This window comes from Mastigoproctus giganteus, chromosome 11 (assembly GCF_048544385.1).
Source record: "Mastigoproctus giganteus isolate SK-2022 chromosome 11, ASM4854438v1, whole genome shotgun sequence".
Lineage (NCBI taxonomy): Eukaryota > Metazoa > Arthropoda > Arachnida > Uropygi > Thelyphonidae > Mastigoproctus > Mastigoproctus giganteus.
The window spans coordinates 84,387,643-84,414,188 of record NC_143585.1 but is presented as its reverse complement, the minus strand read 5'-3'; the positions used below and the strand labels follow the sequence as shown (position 1 = coordinate 84,414,188).

Genomic DNA, 26,546 nt, shown 5'->3' with positions numbered 1-26,546 from the left:
TCTACGTAGGGTATAAATTTCCGTGTGACTTCACCCTTGGTCGTCTCTTGCCATCTCCTCTGCCAAGTTTTTTTCAGGTGTTCCATGATTTTCTGTTTTTCCATTCGGTGGTTGTTTGTAGGGTCCAGTGTAAAAGTGTCAAACGTGGTCGGTGTTCCCTTTGCCAGGTAGTACATCAACCCACATCTCGCCACCTCCAGGTCCAGAGGGAGAGTTCCCGCCAGGACCTGCAACGCACAGGTACTCACCGTGTTACACGCCCTGGTGATGGTGAGGAGTATTTTTCGCTGTATTGTATCGAGGATTCTTTTATTTACTGCAGTTCTTGCTTTGACGTACCATATTGGGGCTCCATAAGTAATTGCTGGGACGAAAATTGCTTTATAGTAGAGGGATAATGTTCTTTTGTTTAGTCCCCAGTCTCTGCGTGTTACTCTGACTACTAGTGCTGCGTATTTTCTCAGCTTCTCCTTCAGATATAAGAGGTGTTGTTTAAAGGACAGGTTGGAATCTAGGATAATGCCTAGGTATTTCATCTGTTTTGCCAGTTTGATTGTGCTTCCCCTTACTTTTATCTGGGGCGGCCGTCTGATGTCGAGTGTTCCTCTCAGTAGAACTGAGTTCGTTTTGGTCGGGGAAATCTCCAGTGTATGCAGGTTTGCCCAGTCCTGGAGCACTTGCAGTGCATGGTTTGCACGGGCTTCTAACTGTGATCTAGAGCTCGCTGCCACCGTTAGGACGAGATCATCCGCGAAAGCTTGTGCGTTGACATTACCCAAGTCGAGTGCCAGGAATTCATCAAAAACAATGTTCCACAGGAGCGGCCCCAGGACAGATCCCTGCGGGCAGCCCCTGCGGACCGATCTTGTCAGGCTCCGGAATGGTGCCATTACCCTGATTTTTCTATCTGAGAGGTAGGATCTAATGCAATTATATAAATTCATGGGGATTTTTGCCTTGCGGAGTCTGCCCAGGACGCTCGGCCACCAGAGGGTGTCGAACGCCCCGACGAAGTCGACCGCAATTACCAGGAAGTACTTTTCATTACATTGTGCTGCGCTTTCTAGGAGGTTCCGAATTGCTTCAATCGTGGAGAGTCTGGGTTTTAACCCATATTGTCTGGGTGACTCTAGGTTAGCTTCTTTGTAGTGGCTGAGTATTCTTCGATGTAGTATTCTCTCCAGGAGTTTACTTAGTGTTGATAGCAGCGCTATGGGACGGTAAGAGTTTGGTTGTTCAGGTGGTTTAGTTGGGTTTTTCAGGATGAGCTTGAGATGTGCTGTTTTCCAGCTAGTTGGGAAATGGCCCACTCTGAGGCAGCAGTTGAAGAGGTGCAGCAGGGGTTCCGGTATGTGCTCCACCGCCCTCTTAACGAGTTCTGGGTCCAAGAGGTCAGGGCCAGGGCATTTCTTGTTGCGCATTTGTGTTGCAGCTTCCTGCAGCTCATCCATGGTAATTGGCGGCTCCATTTGTTGGGTGTTATAGGTCTCGTTTGCCTGTATGATAGCTTGTTGGTCTTCCGTGAGTATATTCGGTGGGTCTTTTATAATGGTGTTCAAAATGTTGGCCACCGAGTCGTCCCATGTTGTGGTGAGGGTGCGTTGCGGCGTTATAGTTGCTGTGGTTATTTCCCCCCTGGGGAGTTTATTTGTTGTGATCTTGTAGACCACTCCCCAGGGATTCTCATTACCTTTAGTTGAGACCAGTCATTCCCAGGAGGACTTTTTACTTTTCTTTATACTCTCGGTATAAGTATTTCTCAGTACTGTATATTGGCGGCGCAGGTAAGTGACCTCAGCGGGTGGCCACGACCTCCGTGCTCTCTGATATTCCTTCCTTTTTTGTTGGACTAATCTCCTTTGTCGTTGCAGCTCTGGGGTCCACCAGGGCATGGTCTTGCTCGAAAGCGTTTTTCTTTTTATGGCAACTTCAGCTGCCTTGGTTATGATGTTTGTTATTATTTGTTGCAGTTCGTCTGGGTCCTCTCTTATTTCTTGGCCATACTGTCTGGTTTGCCCAATTCTATCATGTTGGGCTCTACTAATAAGCTGTTCTCGGTAGAGTTCCCAATTGGCTTTGGAGATTGCAAATCTGTTTAGCATCGTCCTTTCTGTTGCAATTCTTGCTGTGGTTCTCTGTATCCGGTAGGTGATGGTACGGTGATCCGACGTGGTCCAAGCATTTTGCACTGTCCAGTCGGTCACGTGGGAATCGATATTTCTTGTGATTAGGGTGATGTCAATGGTCGCCTCCCAAAGTGTATTACAGAAGGTTGGGAGGCAGAAAGGTTGATTTTTAACCGTCAATATTGAGTTAGCCAGGAACTCTTCCAGTCTTTGGCCGTTTCTGGTGCCTTGCCGGTCCGGCGTGGCGCTGTGCCAGACTGGGGATCAGCAGTTGACGTCGGCACCTATTATGATCCTCTGTCCTGCTAGGGTAGTTTGGACATCCTGGAGATATGTAATGGCGAAGTCAATCTCGACGCCAGGTCTGCAGTAGAGAGAGACTGCATATAGGCAGCCGACAGAGCTGATTATATGTGCACATGCTGCCCATGGCGTGCATAACTGTGGGATCTTGGTTACTGTTATTTCTGGGTTGCGGACTATAATTGCTGCCCACGGTGTATCTTCGTCACTCTGTACTATTTTAAACCTGAGCGGGTATCCCCTAACCTTCTTCATGTGAGTGTAGGGCTCTTGAATAAGGATGAGATCAGCATTGTCTTCTTCTGCTTTTAGGCATACTTGGGCGACCACTGCTTTCGCACGTTGCGCATTTATTTGGTGAATTTTTAGCACTCCATCGTTATATTTTTTACGTTGCGTACCCATAATCGGTTCTGAGTTGATATATACACTTGAACTTTTGATATGTCGGACATTTTGGATCTCTTATGGAATGCGTATGATCTAGCCTTAGTAGCTTGCAGTTGACGCATACAGGGTCTTTTGCTTTGTTTGGGCAGCTACTGAAGTTGTGCCCCTTTTCGGAGCAGTGGCCGCAGGTTGGTTCCATTTGATTACATGTGTGTGTCGTGTGCCCATATTTGCAGCACCTAAAACACTTTACTATAGCCACGTGTTCTCTGTACCTGTGGCTACTCCACTCTATATAAATTGATCGCTGTTCCCGAAGGACTTGCCAGGCCTCTGGGGCCAGCTCCACTACCCAGTTACAGTTTCCGCTGCTTCTGGCCCTTGTTTTATACTTGGGCATTACCATTAGCTTTTCATCCCTCTCTGGTAGTCCTCTCTGTAGGTTTTTCCTATAGATTTCCCCGGTTAGAGTCTCGGGGGTGATGTCTTGGTCCACGTCAAATATTATGACAGATGGCCCTTTTCTTCTTAGGGTTTCCGCAGTAAGGCCCAAGGTTGGGATCTTTGCATTGGACATGATTATTTCCGCTTCTTCCTTGGTCTCCATTTCTATTACAATCCCTGGGTTTCTTGTTTTCCTTATTGCTTTAATTCGGGTAGCTTCGAGGTCTTTCCGCAGGTTTTCCATTACCACCTTCTTTATTTCTTCGCTTGTATGTTCATCTTGTCCTGTTGACTTTAGGATGACTATGTTGGGTGTTGGTAGGAGTGTTCTTCTCGAGGACACTCTTGCAGGTTTGGCGGCAGGTTCATTTATGTTTGCAGTGGTGGTTTTGCTCCTCAGCGCTTCCGAGAAGGTCGGGGCACACTGTGGCATTTCTCTTGCCCCGCCTTGCAGGTATGCCTCTAATGTGGCGTTTATTTTTTCGTTCTCTATGTGGGTTTTGTACAGGATAGTTTCCAGTTTTGACCACAGTGAGACAATGTCTGCTCGAATCGTTGTTGTAACTCGATTGTTCTGCTTTGCAAAAATTTCCTCCAGTGCAGACCTGAGTATGAGAATCTGGTCTGGTACTGGGCCCCCTGGTAAGGTGGGGTCTAGGGTTTGCGTTTCTTCAGTCATCTCAGTCAGTTGGTTTTGTTGTTCCAAATTACTTTTGCTCAGGTCAGATTGCGACCTGGTTTCCCGTTCGAATTTCAGGACGCCCGGTTTCTTGTTCCTTTTTTTTGAAAGTGGGGTCGGTTTTTGTTCCTCGGTGTCGTCCCTATTGCCATCAATCAGGATGGGTTCTGGTTCTTTTCCGATGTTTTCTTCGGTTTGGTTGGGGTTTTCCGAAGGCATTTCTGGTCAGATCGGAAAATCGGAGTATTCGGATTAGCGGGGTTCTGTTTATATATTCTTGTAGCTGATTTAAAAAGACGAAGTTTGGTGGGTCACACAAGTTCGTGCGTTGTATGGTTGTCACACAATACCCTGGCAACGATTTGAGCTATCCCCAAGGTCAAATCGTTGGGGGGGGGAGTCAAGTGTTAAAATGCCCCTAGAGCAGTGGGATTACCTCCGCATGGGGTTTCCTGTGACATCTAAAATATTGAAATAGGCACGTGAGAGAAGATTCCACAACATCATGGAAGTTTATGGCGGGGGGGGGGGGAAGTCACTAAAAACATTATTCACTGTCTTTTAAAACAGTTGTAAGCACAGCTTGGAGCAGCTTTTGCTCTGGATATATCACAGATCGTGGCACCCTCCCCAGTCAAGTATAAGGTACCAACGTGGCTTCCGCTTTAAAATCGGTGCCTCTCTATATCCCTGCTGCCAGCCACATGGTGACCAGTGTAGGTCTGGCAAACAAAGGAAACAGATAAAAAACGCTGGTAACTTGCAAAATTCCAGTTAAATACTCAAAAGTTCCTCACCTACAGAGTCCACTGTAGTTTATAAATCACTGGACATACTTTTCCTGAAATAAAAGCACTAAGAACTCATAATTTAATCCATAAATCGCAGAGCGCTGTTTCAGCGTGGCAGTAACAACGGCAGCCATATTGGTGAGTGGTCTACAATACAGACAGATGATCATGTTAAAGAAGCCGACCAGGCTAGCCGGATGGGCAAAGTGCTTGCCTGGCAACCCAAAGGTCGCGGGTTCGAATCCCGCCTCAGGCATGGATCAGAGTACTGCAAAAGCCTTGGGAGGTGCATTATAGCCACAGAAGCCGATGCGCCAATAACTAACAAAAAAAAAAAAAAAATGATAAAGATTATAGGCATATACCGACTTTCCAAACTTCAGGATCAGGTTGAATACTTCTACACAAAATAAATTGATTTAAAAAAATCTTTTCTTTTTTTCTATTATTTTTATATTTCTACACCCTCCTATCTAAGTAACCAAAGTTTCTCTTAGTTTTCCAAACCATTTACTTCATTGATTTTCTTAATTTCTTGTCATTTTGATGTGATACATCAAAATGTCACATACCAGACTATCACAGCCACCAATGATCTTTCACAAAATCAGTGGCTATATCTCATACACCAAACTGTTATGCACCAAATTGTTGTACGACAAATTGTCTCGCACCCAAATGATCTGATCCAATTTTTTTAAAATTTAATGCTCTAGTTTTAAATGATTATATTCAAATTTTACTATATCATTCCTCTCTGTAGATTAAAAGCATCCAAAATATCTGGCACTTGCTTTTTGAAATTTTTACATTTAAAAAAAAAAAAAAAAAACCATCATAAATGATATCAACGAAGAGATAGAGAACATAATATCAAAATTTGCAGACAATGTAAAGATTGGGTGAGTAGTTAATGATCACCACCAAGCAATGCACTTTTAGTATGACCTGGGTAGTTTCTGAGGACAGTCAGAAAATTGGCAGCTATACTTAATGTAAAAACACACAAAATACACTTGGGAAACAGCAACTTCACAATAACTTATACACAGTTGGAGGGTTTGAATTAAGAATGATAGACGATGAAAAGGATTTCGGAGTAATGATGCAAATGTACATGGTTCTCCAGTGAAGACATGCAGCAAAGAAGGTCCATAATGCCCTGTCAATGATTTGTCAAACGTTTGTTAGCATTAGTAGAGGCATATGATGCAAGAAAGCAAGCTTATTCAGCATCAGCCAAAAAAAAAAAAAAAACACACACCACTCCCATTTCACCCCCCCGTTCGTTCGAAATACCTGTCCAGTTGAGCCTTAAATTTGTTTAGGCTATCAACTTCAACAACAAGTGATGGAAGTCGGTTCCACCAACCAACCACCCGCTGGCCAAAGGCAAATTTCCGCACATCCATCCGACATCCGTCCTTCCTCAATTTGAATTTATGCCCTCTGAGGTGATTATTCTGAGCAAGACGAAGAATCCCATTGGCATTGAGCATGCTCAAACCATTCAAAGCCTTATACACCTCTATCAGATCACTTCGCCTGTGCCTAGTCTCCAGACTGTAATTTGCAAAACTTAAGCCTTTCTTCGTAAGAGCAACCCTTTGTTCCATTCACTAATCTTGTTGCCCTTCTCTGTACCTGTTATAGCAGCTCTACATCCTTCTTGAAATGAGGCCTCCAGACCTGTATACAGTACTCAAGATGTGGCCTAACCATTGCCTTATACAAGGGAATAATCACCTCCTTATCCCTGCTAGAAAAATTCCTGTATATCATTGACAAGACACCATGAGCTACTCTTGCAGCTCGTCTGCACTGCTCAGAGAACTTCATATCTGCCTGCACAATTACCCCCAGGTCCTTTTCATTCTTCACCACTGTCAGTGTAGTACCGCAGAGTTGATACGTTGCTCTGTGGTTACTGTTTCCCATTTGTAGTATTTTACATTTGTCAATGTTAAACTTCATTTGCCACCTCTCAGCCCATCTGTTCAACCTTTCCAGATCCTGTTACAGCAGCATAGCGTCAGTAGTGTCCTTAACAACCCTGCCAACCTTTGTATCATCTGCAAACTTGGACATTAAACTTGATATCCCATCATCAATATCATTCATAAACACCGAAAACAACAACGGACCCAACACTGAACCCTGAGGAACTCCACTAATAACATTAGTCCACGTTGAGTAGTGTCCATTGAAGACCACTCTCTGTCTTCTGCCACTCAACCATCTCCTTATCCATAGCAGCAATTTGCCTCCAATGCCACACTGCTCCAATTTGTGCAGCAGTCTTCCATGTGCAACAGTATCAAAAGCCTTTCTAAGATCCAAATATATAATATCAAAGTTATTCCCTGCATCCAGTTCTTTTGTGACTACATCATAGTATCCAATCAAATTGGTCAGGCAAGACCTGCCCTTAACAAAACCATGCTGCGTCTGAGCTATAACTGAATTCTTGTCTAGATGATCCTGCAGTGCTTCTTTAACCAGTGCCTCCATTAATTTACCTGGAACAGAAGTTAAACTAACAGGTCTATAATTACTTGTGTCAGCCTTTGATCCTCCTTTGTGAATTGGGGTTACATTTGCACATCTCCAGTCTATGGGTACCTCCCCTGAGTCCAAAGAAGCTCTCATAATTATGGCTAGTGGTTTGCTTACTTCCTTTGCTGCCTCCTTTAATATAACTGGATAGATCCCATCCACCCCAGGTGCCTTTTTTATGTTTATCCTCAACAATCTCTCCTCCACTTTCCTCTCAGTTATTACAAAATCATCTAGCTCACTGCCAATGTTTACTTTACCTACGTCATTCTCCTTCCTGAATAACTCCTCATGCGTGAATGTAGATGCAAAATACTCGTTTAGATTGTTAGCCACCTGAGCAGGATCCTCAACTGTTGTACCATCAATATCCAGTGGACCAATCTGATTCATCCCTTTCCTTCTTGAGTTTAAATAGGTAAAGAACTCTTTTCTGTTTTTCTTTGCATCCTTTGCCAAGGATTTTTCATGGTCTGCCTTTGCCTGCCTAATCTCCTTTGTGACTTGGTTACAGACCAACTTATATCTATCATAGGCTTCCATGTCACCCATTAATTTGTATGTATTCCATGCATTTTTCTTCTCTGCCACATGTCTCATTAGTTCATCTGACAACCATTTAGGCCTAAACCTTGAACAATATTTCTTAGTTGGTATGTAAAGCCTGGTAGCTTCCAAGATTAGTTCCTTGAATGCTTCCCATTTTGAGTTTGCTGTTGGTAACCTCATCAGTTGGTCCCACTGTATAGAATTTAAATACTGTCTCAGACCATCATAGTCGACTTTACGAAAACAAAAACCCTTCCCTTTACCTCTGATGGTAGTTACCTCCTTGAGTAAATCCCACTTCAACACACTGTGATCACTGCCACCTAGTGGTTCATTAATGCATGAAGAATCACTACTGCTAATCAGATCAAGAGTACTGCTCCCTCTTGTTTCTGCACGAACATGCTGATGTAGAAAACAATCATCCAATAAATCCACAAAAGCCATGCTAGTGTGCGAGTGACCAACCCACAAATTCCAGTCAATATCTGGGAAATTAAAATCCCCCATTATAAGACTCTCTGATTTACTGGCCCACTCATTTCCCTGTACAATATCTTATTATACTCATCAGAATCATTAGGCCTATAGCACACTCCTACTCTCGATTTTGATTTCCCTATGCTTATGTCACACCAAACTGACTCGACACTACCCTGTCCATCGATGTCGACTGGCTTCACTTCCTTGTATTTTATGTGTTTCTTAACTAATAGCATAACCCCTCCTCCCCTCCTGTCCTGTCTATCCTTTCTATACACATTGTATTCCCCAAATTCGAGTTCCGCATTCCTTATATCTGTGTGACACCACGTCTCTGATATCCCAACAATATCTGCCTTTGATGTTTTGAGCAATACCTCAAATTCATCAAATTTATTTACCAAACTCCTAGCATTGGTGTACACGCAGGTATACATGCACCTGTTTCTATTCCTAGCTACCCTAACACAACCCATGTGTTTACTTGTACTGCAATGACTCCCAGCAGTCTCTGAAATATCCTGCACCTTGTTTTTCAGGCTTCTGCTCATTTCAATAGAAGCAGTGCAAGAATCTCTTCCACCTCTGCCAGTGGCTACTGTTAATTTATTAGTCCTTGTATCCCCCCAACTAGCAGTTTTCCAACCCTCCTAACATTGCCTCGACAGCATCAGCAAAAATAGTTGCACCCTTTCTTTGCGCCCTTTGTTAAGCAAATGTTTGACAAATGTTTCCACCATATAAAGGAACTGGAAGACCACACTTGGAATATATGTTTAAGTATGGAGATCACACCTAAAGAAAAGATATCAAGCTTCTTGAAAGGGTCCAAAGACAAGCAACAAACCTGGTGAGATCAGCAAAAGGATGTCCATATGAGGAAAGACTTCAATATGTAGGCTGCGGAGTTCGGTAATAGGCACCTTAGGGGAGATCTAATTGAGGTATATATTTCTCTGAGGGAAATAAGTAAAGTGAATAAGGATGATTTTTTCACATTTATAAAGGATTCCAAAACTAGGGGACATAAAGTTCAAATTACAAGGGAAGAGGTTTAAAGTGGATTGTAGAAAGTTTTCTTTTAGCGAGCCAGTTGTTGATTATTAGAATTAGTTTCCTCCAAGGGTGGTGCAGCTGACAGCATGGGGTGGTGCAGCTGACAGCATGGGGAGATTCAAAGGTAAACTGGATAAGTACCTACATGAGTCAAATAGGTGGGTTGTTTTATTTTACTTTATTTTATTATTATTTTTAGCTGGTGTAGCAAAAACTTCAAGCTTCCTTGTACCCTATGGCTATATAAATATGAATAAAACCTTAGTTAAATTATTTATTTATTTTTTTCTTTTACAAAAAAAAAATCTCATATAAATGTTTTTTGTTTTTTTTTTATTTTAATAAAATGTGAGCCAGAGTTACTAAAATTGGGTATGTGCCCTTTATTGAGTACCAACCTGTTTTAGGCACTACACTTCTGTTAGTTCCTTGAGACAGTGCTTAATGCAGGTTTACTCAATATTTGAAGATTAGATGCACAAGGCATAATATGATATGGGTTTAAATTAACTATGTATATAATATCGTTGTAGATACACCATAATTTACCCATAAATTACACTATATACATAGTTTAATTTATGGGTAAACTATGGTGTTTCACACTATGTACATAGTTTAATTTATGGGTAAACTATGGTGTATCTATACCGATGTTATACAGGTTTACTGAATATATCAGTGTTTTGAAACCCTGTCAAAGCTCTTTATAGCGATCCTCTTTTTAACATCCCAGCGTTATAATAACCTATGTGGTCATAACGTGTAGGTTAATGATCTATAACCCATATGCTATGCATAACAAGTGTAAGCATTAGGTTACACTTGTTATAACAGCTTTGAAAGATGAATTCTCTATAATTAATAACCCAAAAGGGGCTCACATTTGGTGAGTATGGGCTTGGCACACCAGGGTCCTGAGCTGGATATCATCATTCTTCTCTTTCTTGGCAATTCCCTTCTCTCTCTCTCTCTCTCTCTCTCTCGGAAATTCAGAAATTTTTTTTTGGCTGGTGCAGCATAAGCCTTAGGCTTCCTTGCACCATATGGCTAATAATAATAATATGTTGGTTTTAACTATTTTTTTTTTTTTTTTACAAAATTTGTACATAAAAATGAAACAATTTCTCAAGTTTGAAATTTTACATTTTGAAAAATTTTAAAATCAAGAAATAACTCTCTGGAAAAATGAAATTAACTTTGATTATAAGTTCATTTCATTATATAGTATGTACAGATTGTATGTTTATCAATATTCCAATTACAGACAAAATTAAGAATTACAAGCTGTAAGCAATGGTTGATGATAATGTTGTATAAGTGACAGATAATGGTTGACAACCATTGTTAAATGGCTTAGCATTCCTAAGAGTACACCGTACACACAAAAAAAAAAAAAAAAAAAATCACTGAAAAAAGATTGAAAGTTCCAGAAATTTAAGACTTGTCACGGCTCACTTCCAAAAAAGTGTGTGCGCGCGCAGTAGAAGTGCAGCCATCAACACTAAATCTGTGAATGAATTGAAGGAGTAATTGTTTACAAAATGTTTTGTTGACATATGACCAGAACAACATTATCAATGATAAAGAAGCTGGATTTTTTTTTTTTTTTTAAACTGCTACCAAACAAAATGCTTACATTTAGAGGAGAGAAATAAATACTTTTTTGGCAGAAATGAATTTGATAGTGAGGTTAACTTCTCTTATTTTTTTTACAAATATTGATATCAACGTAGAACGTATTGGGCATCACAGCTCTGGATCATACCATCAAATTGATTTTTTAAACTCTTATTGACTATTTCATTCACTTCCTTTCTCTCCAGGTATAACCTATCGATACACATAATTATGGGGGATTTTTTGAACAGCTTGGCGCAAAATTACCTTAAATTAACACTAAGATACTCGGGCCAAAGTTACCATATTTCGTTTCTAAAATATTGCCTTCAAAACAACATCGTTCCGAAGTTTGCTAGGGTCAATTTAAATCAAAAAATTTCAGGCATAAAACAACTAGCACTTGCCACATTGCATAATATCGTTAAACTTGCGTTAAAATCTCGATATACTAATAAACAAAAATACCTTTCCCAGGTTAGGAAGCTTCGCGATAAATTAAAAAATTGTCTACATCCTAACGATTGGTCTATATTGAAGACCTCCACAGATTTGCGACAGGAAGCACAGACCCCAGATATAAAAAACAGATATGTTAACAAATTACAAACATTATCAGGAGGGTCAAGACATGTTCATGTGAATTCTAACACATTGTCATGGGCTTGCGACCAAGTGCATACAAGAACCATCCTTTGACAATTCAGATCTCTTCCTTTGCATTGTTTCATGCAGCCTTCTCAAAACTTCAATGTGCTATGTTTGATTGACAGTGGGACATATTAAGCCATAATAATTACTTTTTGCATTCAGCGTCTTTTAGTTTTTGGGTCATACTGGAGCAGCCAACTTTCATTGCACGTAATTACAGTAATCCCCCAAGGCAGAATGCGCTGGTCCCACAGGAACTAGTAGTTGTTGGTGACTCTATTGTCAGGGAAACGGGAAACATGCTTTGTAAAAAGGATAGGTGGAACAGGACCAGGGTATGTCTGCCAGGGGCAAAGGTTGATGACGTTGTAGAACGGATATCATCTTTTAAGGGCACAAAAGGTGATATAGTTGTACAGTTGGCACTAATGATATTAAGAGTAGGAGACTGGCAGAATTACTGAACAAGTACAGGTCACTGATGAAAAAAACTGTGAATTAGGGTTGAATTTGAAAGTGTCTTGCAATTCTGCCCAGACACGATAGGAGGGAATATATGATGAGAGCCTTGTCGGTCAATTCGGCCCTGGAAAGCCTGTGCAAGGCTCAAGGGGTAGAATTTTTTTCAGCCTGGTCTGTACTTGTAACAGGAGAGAGTGCTTCTACAGGGATGGGATACAATTATATAGAAAGGGTGCAAGAATATTTGCTGATGCTATCGAGGCAGTGTTAGATGGGTCGGAAAACTGCTTGGGGGGATACAAGGATTAATAGATTAACAGTAGCCAATGGCAGAGGTGAAAGGGATTCTTGCGCTGCTTCTACTGGAATGAGCAGTAGCCTGGAAAACAAGATGCAGAGTATTTCAGAGGCTGCTGGGAGTCATTGCAGTACAAGTAAACACATGGATTGTGTTAGGGTAGCTAAGAATAGGAACAGGTGCATGTATACTTGCGTTTAAACCAATGCTAGGAGTTGGGTAAATAAATTTGATAAATTTGAGATATTGCTCAAAATATCAAAGGCAGATATTGTTGAGATATCAGAGACATGATATCATACAGATATAAGGAATGCAGAACTGGAATTTGGGGAGTACAATGTATACAAAGGATAGGAAGGGAAGAGGGGTTATGATATTAGTTAAGAAACGCAAAATCCAAGGAATTGAAGCCAGTCGACATCACTGGACTGTGCAGTGTCGAGTCAGTTTGGTGTGACATAAGCATTGGGAGATGAGATCAAAATTGACAGTAGGAGTGTGCTATACGTCTAATGACTCTGATGAGTATAATAAGAAACTGTACAGGGAAATAGAGTGGGCCGGTAAATCAGAGAGTTTTATAATGGGGGATTTTAATTTTCCAGATATTTACAGGAATTTGTGGGTTGGTCACTCACACACTAGCAAGGCTTTTGTGGATTTATTGGATGATTGTTTTCTACGTCAGCATGTTCGGGAGGCAACTACTGGGAGCAATACTCTTGATCTGATTATCAGTAGTGATTCTTCATGCATTAAGAATCTGCAGATAAAGGAACCACTAGGTGGCAGTGATCACAGTGTGCTGAAGTGGGATTTACTCAAAGAGGTAACTACCATTAGGGTAGTTACCTCTTTGAGGTAACTACCATAAGTTTTACATACCAACTAAGAAATATTGTTCAAGGTTTAGGCCTAAATGGATGTGAGATGAACTATCAGACATATGGCAAAGAAGAAAAATGCATGGGATACATATAAATTAATGGGCAACATAGAAGCCTATGATAGATATAAGCTGGTCTGTAACCAAGTCACAAAGGAGATTAGGCAGGCAAAGGCAGATTATGAGATTATGTAAGCAAACCCTTTGCATCCTTTGCCATGAGAAATCCTTGGCAAAGGATGCAAAGAAAAACAGAAAAGAGTTTACCTATGTAAACTCTAGAAGGAAAAGGATGAACAGATTGGTCCACTGGATATTGATGGTTCAACAGTTGACGATCCTGCTCAGGTGGCTAACAATCTAAACGAGTATTTTGCATCTACATTCACGCATGAGGAGTTATTCAGGAAGGAGAATGACGTAGGTAAAGTAAACATTGGCAGTGAGCTAGATGATTTTGTAATAACTGAGAGGAAAGTGGAGGAGAAATTGTTGAGGATAAACATAAAAAAGGCACCTGGGGTGGATGGGATCTATCCAGTTATATTAAAGGAGGCAGCAAAGGAAGTAAGCAAACCCTTAGCCATAATTATGAGAGATTCTTTGGACTCAAGGGAGGTACCCATAGACTGGAGATGTGCAAATGTGACCCCAATTCACAAAGGAGGATCAAATGCTGACACAAGTAATTATAGACCTGTGAGTTTAACTTCTGTTCCAGGAAAATTAATGGAGGCACTGGTTAAAGAAGCACTGCAGGATCATCTAGACAATACTTCAGTTATAGCTCGGACATGGCATGGATTTGTTAAGGGGAAGTCTTGCCCGACCAATTTTACTGGATGCTATGATGCAGTCACAAAAGAGCTGGATGCAGGGAATAACTTTGATATTATATACTTGAATCTTAGAAAGGCTTTTGATACTGTTGCACATGGAAGACTGCTGTACAAATTGGAGCAGTGTGGCATTGGAGGCAAATTGTTGCTATGGATAAAGGGGTGGTTAAGGGGGAGAAGACAGAGAGTGGTAATCAATGGACACTGCTCATCGTGGACTAATGTTATTAGTGGAGTCAATCAGGGTTTAGTATTGGGTCCATTATTGTTTTCTGTATTTATAAATGATATTGATGATGGTATATCAAGCTTAATGTCCAAGTTTGCAGATGATACAAAGGTTGGCAGGGTTGTCAAGGACACTACTGACACTATGCTGCTGCAACAGGATCTGGAAAGGTTGAGCAGATGGGCTGAGAGGTGGCAAATGAAGTTTAACATTGACAAATGTAAAGTACTACGTATGGGAAACAGCAACCCCAGAGTAACATATCAACTCTGTGGTACTACACTGACAGTGGTAGAGAATGAAAAGGACCTGAGGGTAATTGTGCAGGCAGATATGAAGTTCTCTGAGCAATGCAGATGGGCTGCAGGAGTAGCTCATGGTGTCTTGTCAATGATATACAGGAATTTTTCTAGCAGGGATAAGGAGGTGATTATTCCTTTGTATAAGGCAATGGTCAGGCCACACCTTGAGTACTGTATACAGGTCTGGAGGCCTCATTTCAAGAAGGATGTAGAGCTGCTGGAACGTGTACAGAGAAGGGCAACAAGATTAGTGAATGGAACAAAGGTTTGCTCTTACGAAGAAAGGCTTAAGTTTTGTAAATTACAGTGTCTGGAGACTAGGCACTGGCAAGGTGATCTGATAGAGGCGTATAAAGCCTTGAATGGTTTGAGCATGCTCAATGCTGATGAGACTCTTGCTCAGAATAATCACCTGAGAGGGCATAATTCAAATTGAGGAAAGACAGATGTAGGATAAATGTGCGGAAATTTGCCTTCAGCCAGCGGATAGTTGGTTGGTGGAACAGACTTCCATCCCTTATTGTGGAAGTTGATGGCCTAAATAAATTTAAGGCTCCGCTGGACAGGTATTTCGAATGAACGGAGGGGTGAAGTGGAAGTTTTTTTTTTTTTTTTTTTTTTGGCTGATGCTGTATAAGCTTTCTTTCTTGCATCATGTGACTCTACTAATGCTAAATGCTAATGCTAATTTCGATTTTACCTAATTTTTATTTATTTTATTATTAACCCGTGGGTATATTTATATTATTCTTAGCTCACTGTTTTAGTTTATACTTGTATTACAATGAACTAATAGAAAGAAGTCCACTTTTCTCCATGTGATTTAAATGTCACTTTTAACTTCTCATATTTTAATTTTCTCCACTTCGCGAATTAATCCACATGGTTAGGAGGTAAATTCTGTCAATTAAGCTTTGCATTCTATTTTAGATTCATCATGTTCTGGAAAGTGTATTCCAATAATCACTGATATGACAGATGCTATATAACTTGTTTCCTCACACTGTTATGCCATTTTAATACTAATACTACATCCAAAAAAAAGAAAATAATTTAAGGAAGTATATATAATTATCGTAATATCCTAATGGATTATGTTATATCACCAAAGAAGCAATTCTAAATCATATTACAGAAGGAAAAAAAAAGAGAGAAAGTAAGGAAAAGGAACTTAGGATATCTCTCTATACATTAAAAAAGTTTTCCTCCTAGTGATATTCATTCGAGCCAATGGGAGAAGAGAGCGAGGCAATACGTCACTACAAATGCAATTAAATATTGACAACTGCCTCCATAACGTTCACCAACCTCGTGCTTCACTGTCTAACATTTGATGTTCCATTGTAATGTTTCTATATATTAATGAATATTGTATATTTGTAAATATTTTAGTCCTGCTCTTTGGGATACAACAATATTCCTCATTCATTATAAAACCCGAAGCAAAAGGCCTTTTCCTAAGTGACCTATGTAAATGCAGATAAATAATTACATGGTGATTGAATGCTGCACACTACAAATGCACAGGTAAACAATTACACAGATTATTTCCTGATTAGATATTGATCATAGTGACATAGTTTTTTTTGTCTGGCGGCACCAGGGGTCTCCCTCAACAATGCATTTTTACTCTGTGTAGTAGAATACAATACTCTGCATAAGGCCAGGGTCACTTAGCCTGGGGAGAGCCACTAACACCCACAATTTGCATCACTGCCCTGGGGAGACAGGCCAGAACACATTAGGAGAGAAGAAAGCTATGGTGGGGTGAACCCTAGTGTAGTCTAGGGATCCAAGGAGAGCCAAAAAAAAAAAAAAACAATTGGAAAGGAAATAATGGATAAAAGGGGCAGAGAACAGAGTGGGGCAGTAATTGAGGCACTTGCCTGATTTGAAAGGGGAGACAGTAAGGGGACCCCCCTGGTACCGGATGCCCATCCTGGTCCAGAGAGTGGGAATTCAAAGTTGTTGGTGGGATGAGCCACCACATGAAAGGGAGTAGGGGGCCACCCAAGGTGGGAGATGGGGATTGGGGAAAGAACACTCAACCACTCCAAGTGGTAGAAATAAAAGAACATAGGGAAAGAAATTCCTATGGTGGAGTGTGCTTTTTGTAGCTCAGTCCCACACTGGCCTTGGGATTACTCTAATGGCCAGTCTGAACATCCCACATGATACCAGCTAAGAAAAGCTACAGCATGGTATCAGCTTGGATAACCATGAGGCCCCTGAGGGCCTACATAGCCACCAGTCTGTCCAGTGAAGAGGCTAAGATAGAACATGCAATTAATAATAACTTTCATTCACTCAACATTCACACAATTTTATTTTTTGTAGTTTTTTCTTACTTTCTATTTTCTTTTATATATTAGATTAGATATTGATCGGTGTGTTTCGACAGGAGTGTCTTTTACGCAGAAAAGATTTTTTACTTACTCCGTCATACCTAACATATTATGTAGAAAAGCATGCACGGGGTTGGCGAGCAAAGCGAGCAGGGGGCAGAGCTCCCTAGTTATTATTATTATGATTTTCTATAACATTTATTTCTCCAATCTAACATACCTTAGCTATTTACTGAAATTGCATGCCAAACATCAGTTTTAAAAAAAAATGAATAGCACATGTAATCAACAGAAATGGTCCCTCACAAATTAGCTACTTGCACATTTTCCAAGAACTCAATGAAAAAAAAAACTGGTTTATTTAGAATTAAAATATCTTATTTTACAAAATCTGCTGCTCTTTTATTTAAGTCTTTTACATCTAAAACAATACAGCTCCTTCAAAGAAGATAAGAAATGATAGTCAATTAATTACAAAACAAAATATGCATACATACTCGTCTGAACTTTTTCCAGTTGATTTATATGGATTATCTCTCATAGCTCTTGTTTTGGGATCATAATAAGCAGAATTTGGATCCAAATTTCTCAAATACTAAAAATAAAATAAGCCGAGGATCACAATTTGAATAAATTATTAATCAAAATATACCAAAAGAAGTTAAATGAAGTGCTCTGTATTAAACCTAACTCTGGAGTGGATATATTAGTGGTACCTGTGCATGAAAAATACACATTAAAATACCTATTACAGTGACAACTATGTTAATTTTAGTATTTATTCAAAATATTTGACTTTCAATGGACACCACTGACTGCATCACAGTTGAAAGCCATGGTGCTCTTTAAACTTGTCCAGTCTACCAGAACTGGCTTAGAATGTTTTATGCCCCAGAAAAGATGCGTAATCCGTAGCCTTTTCTTTTATTAATGGCCCTGATATTGGCACATTTTGGTCTCGAATCAACTTCATCCACTTAAAAACTGCTTCATCTACATCTTCACACAGACATAATTTCGTACACTTCCCACTGGGTCCCGTTTCCTCAAATAGTTGAAAATCGAAACAATTTTTCAGAATGGTTAACACACTACTGGCAGGAATACCGAATTTTTTTTTTAACACCCCGATCTACACTATTAAGCACTTCTACTGTTTCACACTACACTCAAGGATTTTCTCTTAGACACTGTAAGGTTACTTGCACAGCAGCTAAAACAAAACTGAGTTAGGGACAACTTTTCCTACCATGTAAACAGAGATAGGTGAAATTTAGTGAAAGTGTGATGACTGATTTCTCCGAAACAGCAGATGAATTTCCGGGATAAAGGAAAATCACTCTCTCCTAATTCTCTATTAGGATGCTTACAGTAGAAGTCTGCTGGTGTGAGATCGAGAGAATAGGGTGCACGGTTGATCTGTACAATGCCATGTTTCGTCAGAAAACTGGTTTACGAGCGCCAATGTCCATGTCAGGAATATGCCTTAATCTTTGCCAATGGCTGTGGACACATAGATAGCAATTGGCTAGAGTGACTTCTTGGTACAGTAGTGTATAGGTTTTACTTCTTTTTAGCCATTGCTGACCCACTGCTGGGCAAAGGCCGCTCCCAAAACCTTCCACCTTTTTTTATCCTGTGCCATGGTTGGCCAGTTTCTTCCTGCAGAGTTTTACGGGCACCACTAAATTGTAGAATGTTTTAGCTCTTAATTCGTGCTTTCTACAGTATCAGCTTTATTGCCTGAAGGCCAGAGGTGCAAACAATGTGTACCCAGGTCTCTCGAAATCAGTTCATTATATGAAAATTTTCTTCAATATTGTCATTGACCAAGGAGAAATCAAAAAAGTTTGTAACATAGAAGAATTCACTATATGGAAGTTTGCTAAAGAGAGGTTTGACTGTATTTTAATTTTAAAAATAACTTGATAAGCTTAATTAATCCTTCAATTTAATGGACAATCACAAAAAGAGAAGTAAAGTTGACACGTACCTTTGCAACATCTTCCCGTATTCTTAGATTTCGCACTGTGATACGCTGTTTGCTATCTACCTTAGTTCCTGGCATATCAGCATTATCAGCATATTTTTCATCATCATCTTCCAAATCTGCTTCTTTATTCTGTAAAATAAAACAAAAATGAGTATGAACTTTTTTATTTTTTAATGAAGGCTGTTCAAAAAAAAAAAAAAAAAAGATTATTTTTTAATACAAATCTTCCAGACATTTTAATTTATTGGATACTATTAGAGCTATCATTCACCCAAGTTTGAGAAATGCACATGGGCTTCACAGTGGAAGAAACTCAAGGATGCCTATAGTCATTTTCATCAGTATTCATTATGGCCAAAAACATGTTGCTCTTAAAGTTTTGCTAACGTTAAAAAAAAAAAGCTTTACAGAAACCTACTACATTTCTTACTTCAAGGAATCCTAGTTTATCCGTAAATATAAGACTGATTGCATGTGAATCAACTCTTTAAAAATACAATATTGTTAACTTGGATTATTTATGACTAAATACTACAATACTAGACTAGCAAGAGATCCTAACCCAGACCAACCTTCTTAGATCATAGTAGTTACCTGTTTAGTGATACAGAATAAGAGTGAGGCTCAATATCACACATCTATATGTGCACCAGAGTATATAAAGTAGGATAATAAAGTTCCTGGGTTGGTGCAATAAAAAGAACACAAAGTGAAGGAAATCAAATATACTTTTATTTTTATTCAAAGTAATCACCCAAATGAATGCGCTTATTACATTGTTCTAAAAGTTTCTGAAAACAGTCAGCGAAGACATACGAAGAGATGATCAGTTCGGCAGTTACGTTTTTCTTTATGTCCTCAACATCTTGACATCTCTTGCCTTTAAGAGCAGTTTTCAGAGTGAGAAAGAGGAAGAAGTCCACTGGTGTCAGATCAGGAGAATAAGGTGGACGGTTGATCTGTACAATGCCATGTTTCATCAGAAATATCTTCACAAGTGCAGAATGGGTGGGGCACCTTCATGCAACAAGACCCAGCTACCTTTCTCTCGAATTTGTGGACTCTTCCCCTTCGGTTACAAATTCCTTGTGAATCACACCGTTGGTTACAAAACATGATCAACATTGTCTTGAACTTGAACCCTTTTGTCCCTGGACCCTTCAGTAAAGGATACATTTTGGACCTTGTTGATGATTTTGAAGTCCACTTCATGCTTTGATGCTTCATTTCTGGGTTGTATTGAAAAACCCAACATGCATCTCTGGTGACAATACAGTCTACGAAATCAGGATTGTCTTGACAAGTCCGAATGAAGTCTTTGAATGATGATACTCTTCACTGCTTCTGCTCATCTGTGAAGCTGTGTGATACAATTTTGCACAGACCTTCATCTTCCTAAATCTTCATGCAGAATCTGATGAATCGTCTCCTTATTCATATCCAACTCACTCATCAGCCATCATTCTGAGGATCAAATGACGATCATCTGCCAGAATTTCCAGAACTTTTGTAATTAGGTCCTCAAGTTGACAGATGCCCGTTTTTTGGGCAAATTGCAAACATCATCACATTCATCTTTGAACTGTTTATGCCAGTGGTTCTCAACTGTGGGGTAAAATTAACCCTGGGAATATCTCGAGTGATACTTAAGGATACCTGGCACCTCCATAGCCAGGTGGGCAGGAGCAGCAGTGCTTAGCACATGCTTCTTGATTAGACCTGGATTCGAGCCCGTGACCACCAAATACGGAGGATGCGGAAAGGTCAGGGAATGACCACCGCATATCCCCGGAGCAATATGGCCTTAGTTGCTAATGCTCCTAAAAACCAAGTAACAAACAAACAAACAAAAAACTAAGGGTACCTGGGACGTCGCATCCAAAATGGAAGATTTTTGTGTGCTCAGCTTTCAGTAAAATATTTATCAGCTAACTGCAAAATTTTACTGATTTTACAGTGTATTTATTTCTGATTCCCTAGAAGCTATTGCATTTTGAGAAAACTAAATCAAAACCAAACTGTCCAGCCTATCATAATGCCAAGTGAAGTGCACGATTTTTTCCATAAATCACTTGTCACTTCGTATATATATTTTTGTCTAGTTTTACTGATTTTACTGTGTATTTATTTCTAATTCCCTAGAATTTATTGCGTTTTGAGAAAACTAAATCAAAATCACCATCCAATCATGGATAAATTTTCAGTAAGAGGAACAAAAAGAAAGTTAGATTCTACAGAGAGAACAGAAAATCCTGAGATAAGATGCAAAGACGAGTCAAGAATACCTCAATATGACAGACAAAGTGGCGGCGTAATCATGATCATTCACCAAGTCTACAAGTGAATCAGCTCCAGATAAGAAAAAAAAAAAGGCTCCTATTATTGTGGTGATGAACGCAATAAAATCCCTCTGTGTTTAATATGTGAGGCAGAAACTCAGCAATGACTGTGCGTAACCCTCTCTGTTGATGAGACTTTAATTATTAGAAGTCTCACTGAGAGTGAGCTATTACATTGCTTGTCAGGGAGAGGCCCACGCTATTGGTGAAAATTTGATAATGCCATGCGCTATTGACCTGTGTGAGACAATATTCAGACCTAACGGATCAGCAAAAATAATACATGTGCTGCACTCTAATGACACTGTAAAAAGAAGAATTTTACTTTGCTCAGCCAATCTCCTCAACTAACTCATTTGTAGATTTAAACTGTTACCTTATTTTACCTTGCAACTCGATGAGAGCACTGTCAGTAGACTAGCTGTGCTAGGCTACCAACAGTGGACTATGCGAAGACATTATCTGCGACAATTTGAAAACCTCTACAACCAGGAACTAATATTTTTGAAAACATTAACAGCTTTTTTTGTGCTCATGAATTCGACTGGAAGAAGTGTATTGACATCTGTACTGATGGTGCCAAGGCTATGCAGGGTCACATTTCAGGTGTTGTGAGAATCAAGGCAGTAGCACAACCTTACTGTTCAAGGAGTCACTGTGTACTCCATAGGGAAAATTTAAATCTATTTTTAAGACACTAATAGAAATCATCAATTATGTACAATCTAGTGGTACAAGGCTTTTCCAGCAGGTTTGTGAAGAAATGGGCAGCGACTATGACTGTTTACTTTTTTACGCAGCACAAAAAAGGCTGAGTCCAGATAAAGTGCTGATGAGATTCTCTGAAATTGTGATGTTTTTTTGTTAATGGTAAAGTTCAAGCCACAAGAAAAACAACTCAACTGCAGAGATTCACCAACTTCATGCTGATATAGCTGACAAACTGAACACATTGAATCTATCACTTCAAGGTAAAAACACTGGGTTTGGGTTTTTGGGTTTGGGTTTTGGTTTTATTGGCACATTAGCTACTAAGGCTATAATACGCCAAGACCAGGAGGTAAAAACACAACACCTTTCATGGCTAATGATAAAATCTCTGCATTCAGAGATAAATTATTCTTTGGAAAAAGAGCCAAAGCAGGACAATATAATAACTTCAGTACTTTTACTTTGTGTATTGTTGGAAAAAATATCTCCGCAAAGTCAGACTTACAGAAAGCAATAACTGACCACTTCACACAGCTGTTGATCACTTTTCAAGAATATTTTCCTGTCAATACAGACATTGAAAATTACAGGTGGCTAGCTAACCCTTTCTTGAAAAACCGAAACTCTTCTGTCCTATCCACAAAAGAATTGATTGATATCTCTTGTGGCAAGTCACTCCAAGAAAAATTTTTTAGTGTTCCACTGTCTTCATTCTGGGTTAGTTTGTTGGACTCTTTCCCTAATACAGCAGGCAAAGCAGTTTGTAAACTTACCATTTGTGACAACTTATTTATGTGAATGTGGGTTTGCCAAATATTGTGACACAAAATCAAAAAAGAGAAACAGACTTGATGCTTCGGCGGACATTCGCTGTCAATTATCAGCTTTGACACCAAATTGGAGCAAAATCGCTAAAAATCTGTCACAGCAGGTCTCTCATTAGATTCACTGAGTACGTTTACTTTTTATTTTTTTAATTTGGAGTCTGAATAATACTTAATTTTTTTTTTAGTTTAAAATTTTAAGTGTAGCGATTATTTTTTGGTTCATCTATAATACAGTACATATATGCAAAAAAACCGAAAAATGCCTCTTTCTTAGCATTCTATACCTAGAATAATCTTGAGGTGTTTTGGGGTACCTGAGGACCTTGCCGCATTTCTAGGGGATACCTCAATCAAAAAAGCTGAGAACCACTGGCTTATGCCAATCAAACACACTGGTACTACTTAAAATTTCACCATAAATAATTTTTAACATTTCATATGTTTCTTTGCAGATAATAATTATGAGAGCATCTTTGAATTCAGGGGAGGTATCTGTGGACTGGAGATGAACGAACGTATTCCCAATTTACAGAGGGAGATCAAAGGGTGACATGGGCAATTACAGACCTGTTTGATTTGATTTGATTTTTTGTGGTGCAAAAACAGCAAGGTTATAGTGCGCCATGAAAAAGTTACAGACCTATTAGCTTAATTTCTGTTCCAGGAAAAATAATGGAGTCACTGGTTAAAGAAGCAATGCAGGACCATCTAGACAGGAGTGCAGTTATTTTTCAGTCATAGCATGTTAAGAGGATATCTTGTCTTACCAATCTGATTGGATTCTATGATGCAATCAAAAAGTAACCAGATACAAAAAATAATTCAGATATCATATACTTGGTGGATTTCAGGAAAGCTTTTGATACTGTTACATATAAAAGACTGATGTACAAATTATATCAGTGCAGAATTAAGGGCAAGTTACAGCTATGAATATAGGGATGGTTGACTGGGAAAAGACAGAGAGTGGTTATCAATGGATCAACATCATTAATGGAGTCCCACAGGATTCAGTGCTGGGCATATTGCTGTTTTCTGTATTTATTAAGGATGCTGATGAGGGTGTATCATGCTTAATGTCAATTTTTTTGCAGATGACACGAATGTTGGCAGGGTGGCTAATGACAGTATGCTACTGTAACTGGGCTGAGAAATCGCAAACTGAGGTTTAACACTGACAAATGCAAAGTACAGCATACTAGTAGCAGTGATCAAAGAGTAATGTAACAACTGTGTTACAACACTCAGGTTAGTGGAAAATGCAAAAAGCCAGGGGATAATTATGCAATCAGATATGAAGTTCTCTTAGCAGTGTAGGCAGGCTGCCAGAACAGCTCATGGGGGACTTGTCAATGATATACAGGAATTTTGCTAGCAGGATAAGGAGGTGATTATCCCACTGTATACTGCAAAGGTCAGGTCACATCTTGAATACTGCATACAATTCTGGGGGCATTTTAGAAAGGATGAAGAGCTGCCAGAACAGGATCAGAGAAAGGCAACAAGATTGGTGAGGGGGAACAAAGGGCTCTTACCAAGAATGGCTTAATTTTTGCAAACTGTAGCATATGGAGACTAGGGTCTAGATCTGACTGAGGTGATTAAGGCTTTAAATGAATTGAGCAAGATCAGTGCTAATGGGATTATTCTTCTTCTCGGACTAAACATATCATGGAGCATAAATTCAAATTGAGGAAGGATGGTAGCAGAATAGATGTGCTGAAGTTTTCCTTTATCAGGAACAAAGTTTCATCTGTTGTGGAAGTGGATAGCTTTAATAAATTTAGGGACGAACTAGACAAACTAGTTCTTCCCGAAAGGAAGGGTAGAAAGGGATTTTTTTTGGTTGATCCTGCTTAAGCTTGCTTTCTTGCATCATTTGCCACTACTAATACTGGGTCGAACTGACTTCCAGTTTGACTCACTGGAGGTTAATCTGAATGCAGAATCTCTAGACACAAAAAAGCATCTCCATATATTTGAGCCATCTTCTAAAATCACAGAACAATTCATATGCTGAATTGTTCTGTTCTTAAATGCTGTTCTTGGAATAAGAACAGAATTTAGCACATTATATATGCTACTAGTTATTCCTTTTCTACCAGCTCCACAGAAGAATTTTTTAGATTTCCTACACCAGGGAAACCAATTCTAAGCACTCCTCATCTATAATACACCATTAAATTAAAACATCTACAACTATAATCTTTAATGGTACCTAACAACAGCCCAAATTCTATCATGAGATTACATTTCGCTTCATGGTGAATAGGAACAACAAATATTTCAGAATGCATGCCCAAAGACTACTGTATAAATTGGAGCAGTATGGTATTAAGGGTAAGTTGCTACAATGGATAAAAGGGCAGTTGAGTGGGAGAAAACAGAGTGGTAATCAATGGGCGCTGCTCATCGTGGAGTAACGTTAGTGGAGTCCCCCAGGGTTTGGTTTGGGCCCACTGTTGTTTTGTATATTTATCAATGATATTGATGAAGGTATATCAGGCTTAATGTTGACGTTTGCAGATGATACAAAGGTTGGCAGGATTGTTAATGACAGTAATGGCAGTGTGCTACTGCAACAGGATCTAGAAAATTTGGGCAGATGGGCTGAGAAGTGGCATTTGTCAATGTTAAACTGAAGTTTAACACTGACAAATGAAAGTACTGCATATGGGTGGAAGTAACCCCAGAGGAATGTACCAACTGTGTGGTACTACACTTAGGGTGGTAGAAAATGAAAAAGACCTGGGAGTGATTTCAGATATGAAATTTTCTGACCAGTGCAGACAGGCTGGCAGAGCAAGTCATGGGGTATTGTCAATGATATACAGGAATTTTGCTAGTAGGGAAAAGGTGATTATCCCTTTGTATAAGGCAATGGTCAGGCCACGCCTTATGTACTGCATACAGGTCTGGAGGTCTCATTTTAGGAAGGATGTAGAGTTGCTTGAGTGTGTACAGAGAAGGGCTTGTTTGTTATTTGGTTTTTAAGAGCATTAGCAACTAAGGCCATATTGCTCCGGGAATATGCGGTGGTCATTCCCTGACCTTTCCGCATCCTCCGTATTTGGTGGTGACAGGATCGAACCCCAGTCTAATCAAGAAGCATGTGTTACGCACTGCTGCTTCTTCCCACCTGGCTACGGAGGTGCCAACAGAGAAGGGCAACAGGATTGGTGAGGGGAATGAAAGGGTGGTCTTATGAAAGGCTTAAGTTCTGCAAATTGCAGGGTCTAGAGACTAGGCACCTGTGGGGTGATCTGATTCAGGTGTATAAGGCCTTGAATGGGTTGAGCAGGCTCAATTCTGATGGGATTCTTCCTCTTGCTCAAATTACGAACCTGAGGGAGCATAAATTCAAATTGGGGAAAGCCAGTTATAGAATAGATGTGCGGAAATTTGCCTTTAGCCAGCAGGGGTAGTTGATTGCTGGAGCAAACTTCCATCTGTCGTTGAAGTTGATAGCTTAAACAAATTCTAGGAGAAACTGGACAAATGTTTAGAGGGAATGGAGGTGTGAAATGGGTGTTTTTTTTGGCTGATGGTGTATAAGCTTGCTTTCTTGCATCACATGCCTCTACTACTACTACTACTACTACTACTTCCAGCCCTGCTGTTCTGCTTCACATTGCTAAATAATACTCAGATTAAACTTAAATTT

At 39.7% G+C, this 26,546-nt stretch overlaps 1 protein-coding gene across 1 annotated transcript in view; it reads right to left on the bottom strand.

Annotated features, from left to right (window-relative positions):
• Slu7 (Pre-mRNA-splicing factor Slu7) overlaps positions 1–26,546 on the bottom strand; it is a 138,558-nt gene that overhangs the window by 78,455 nt on the left and 33,557 nt on the right. The window contains exons 7-10 of the mRNA XM_090385346.1: positions 22,904–22,939; positions 19,614–19,643; positions 19,006–19,134; positions 17,510–17,607 (exon numbers count right to left, since the gene is read on the bottom strand). Coding sequence (XP_090241472.1) covers positions 17,510–17,607; positions 19,006–19,134; positions 19,614–19,643; positions 22,904–22,939 — 293 coding nt within the window. The remainder of the gene's footprint in view (positions 1–17,509; positions 17,608–19,005; positions 19,135–19,613; positions 19,644–22,903; positions 22,940–26,546) is intronic.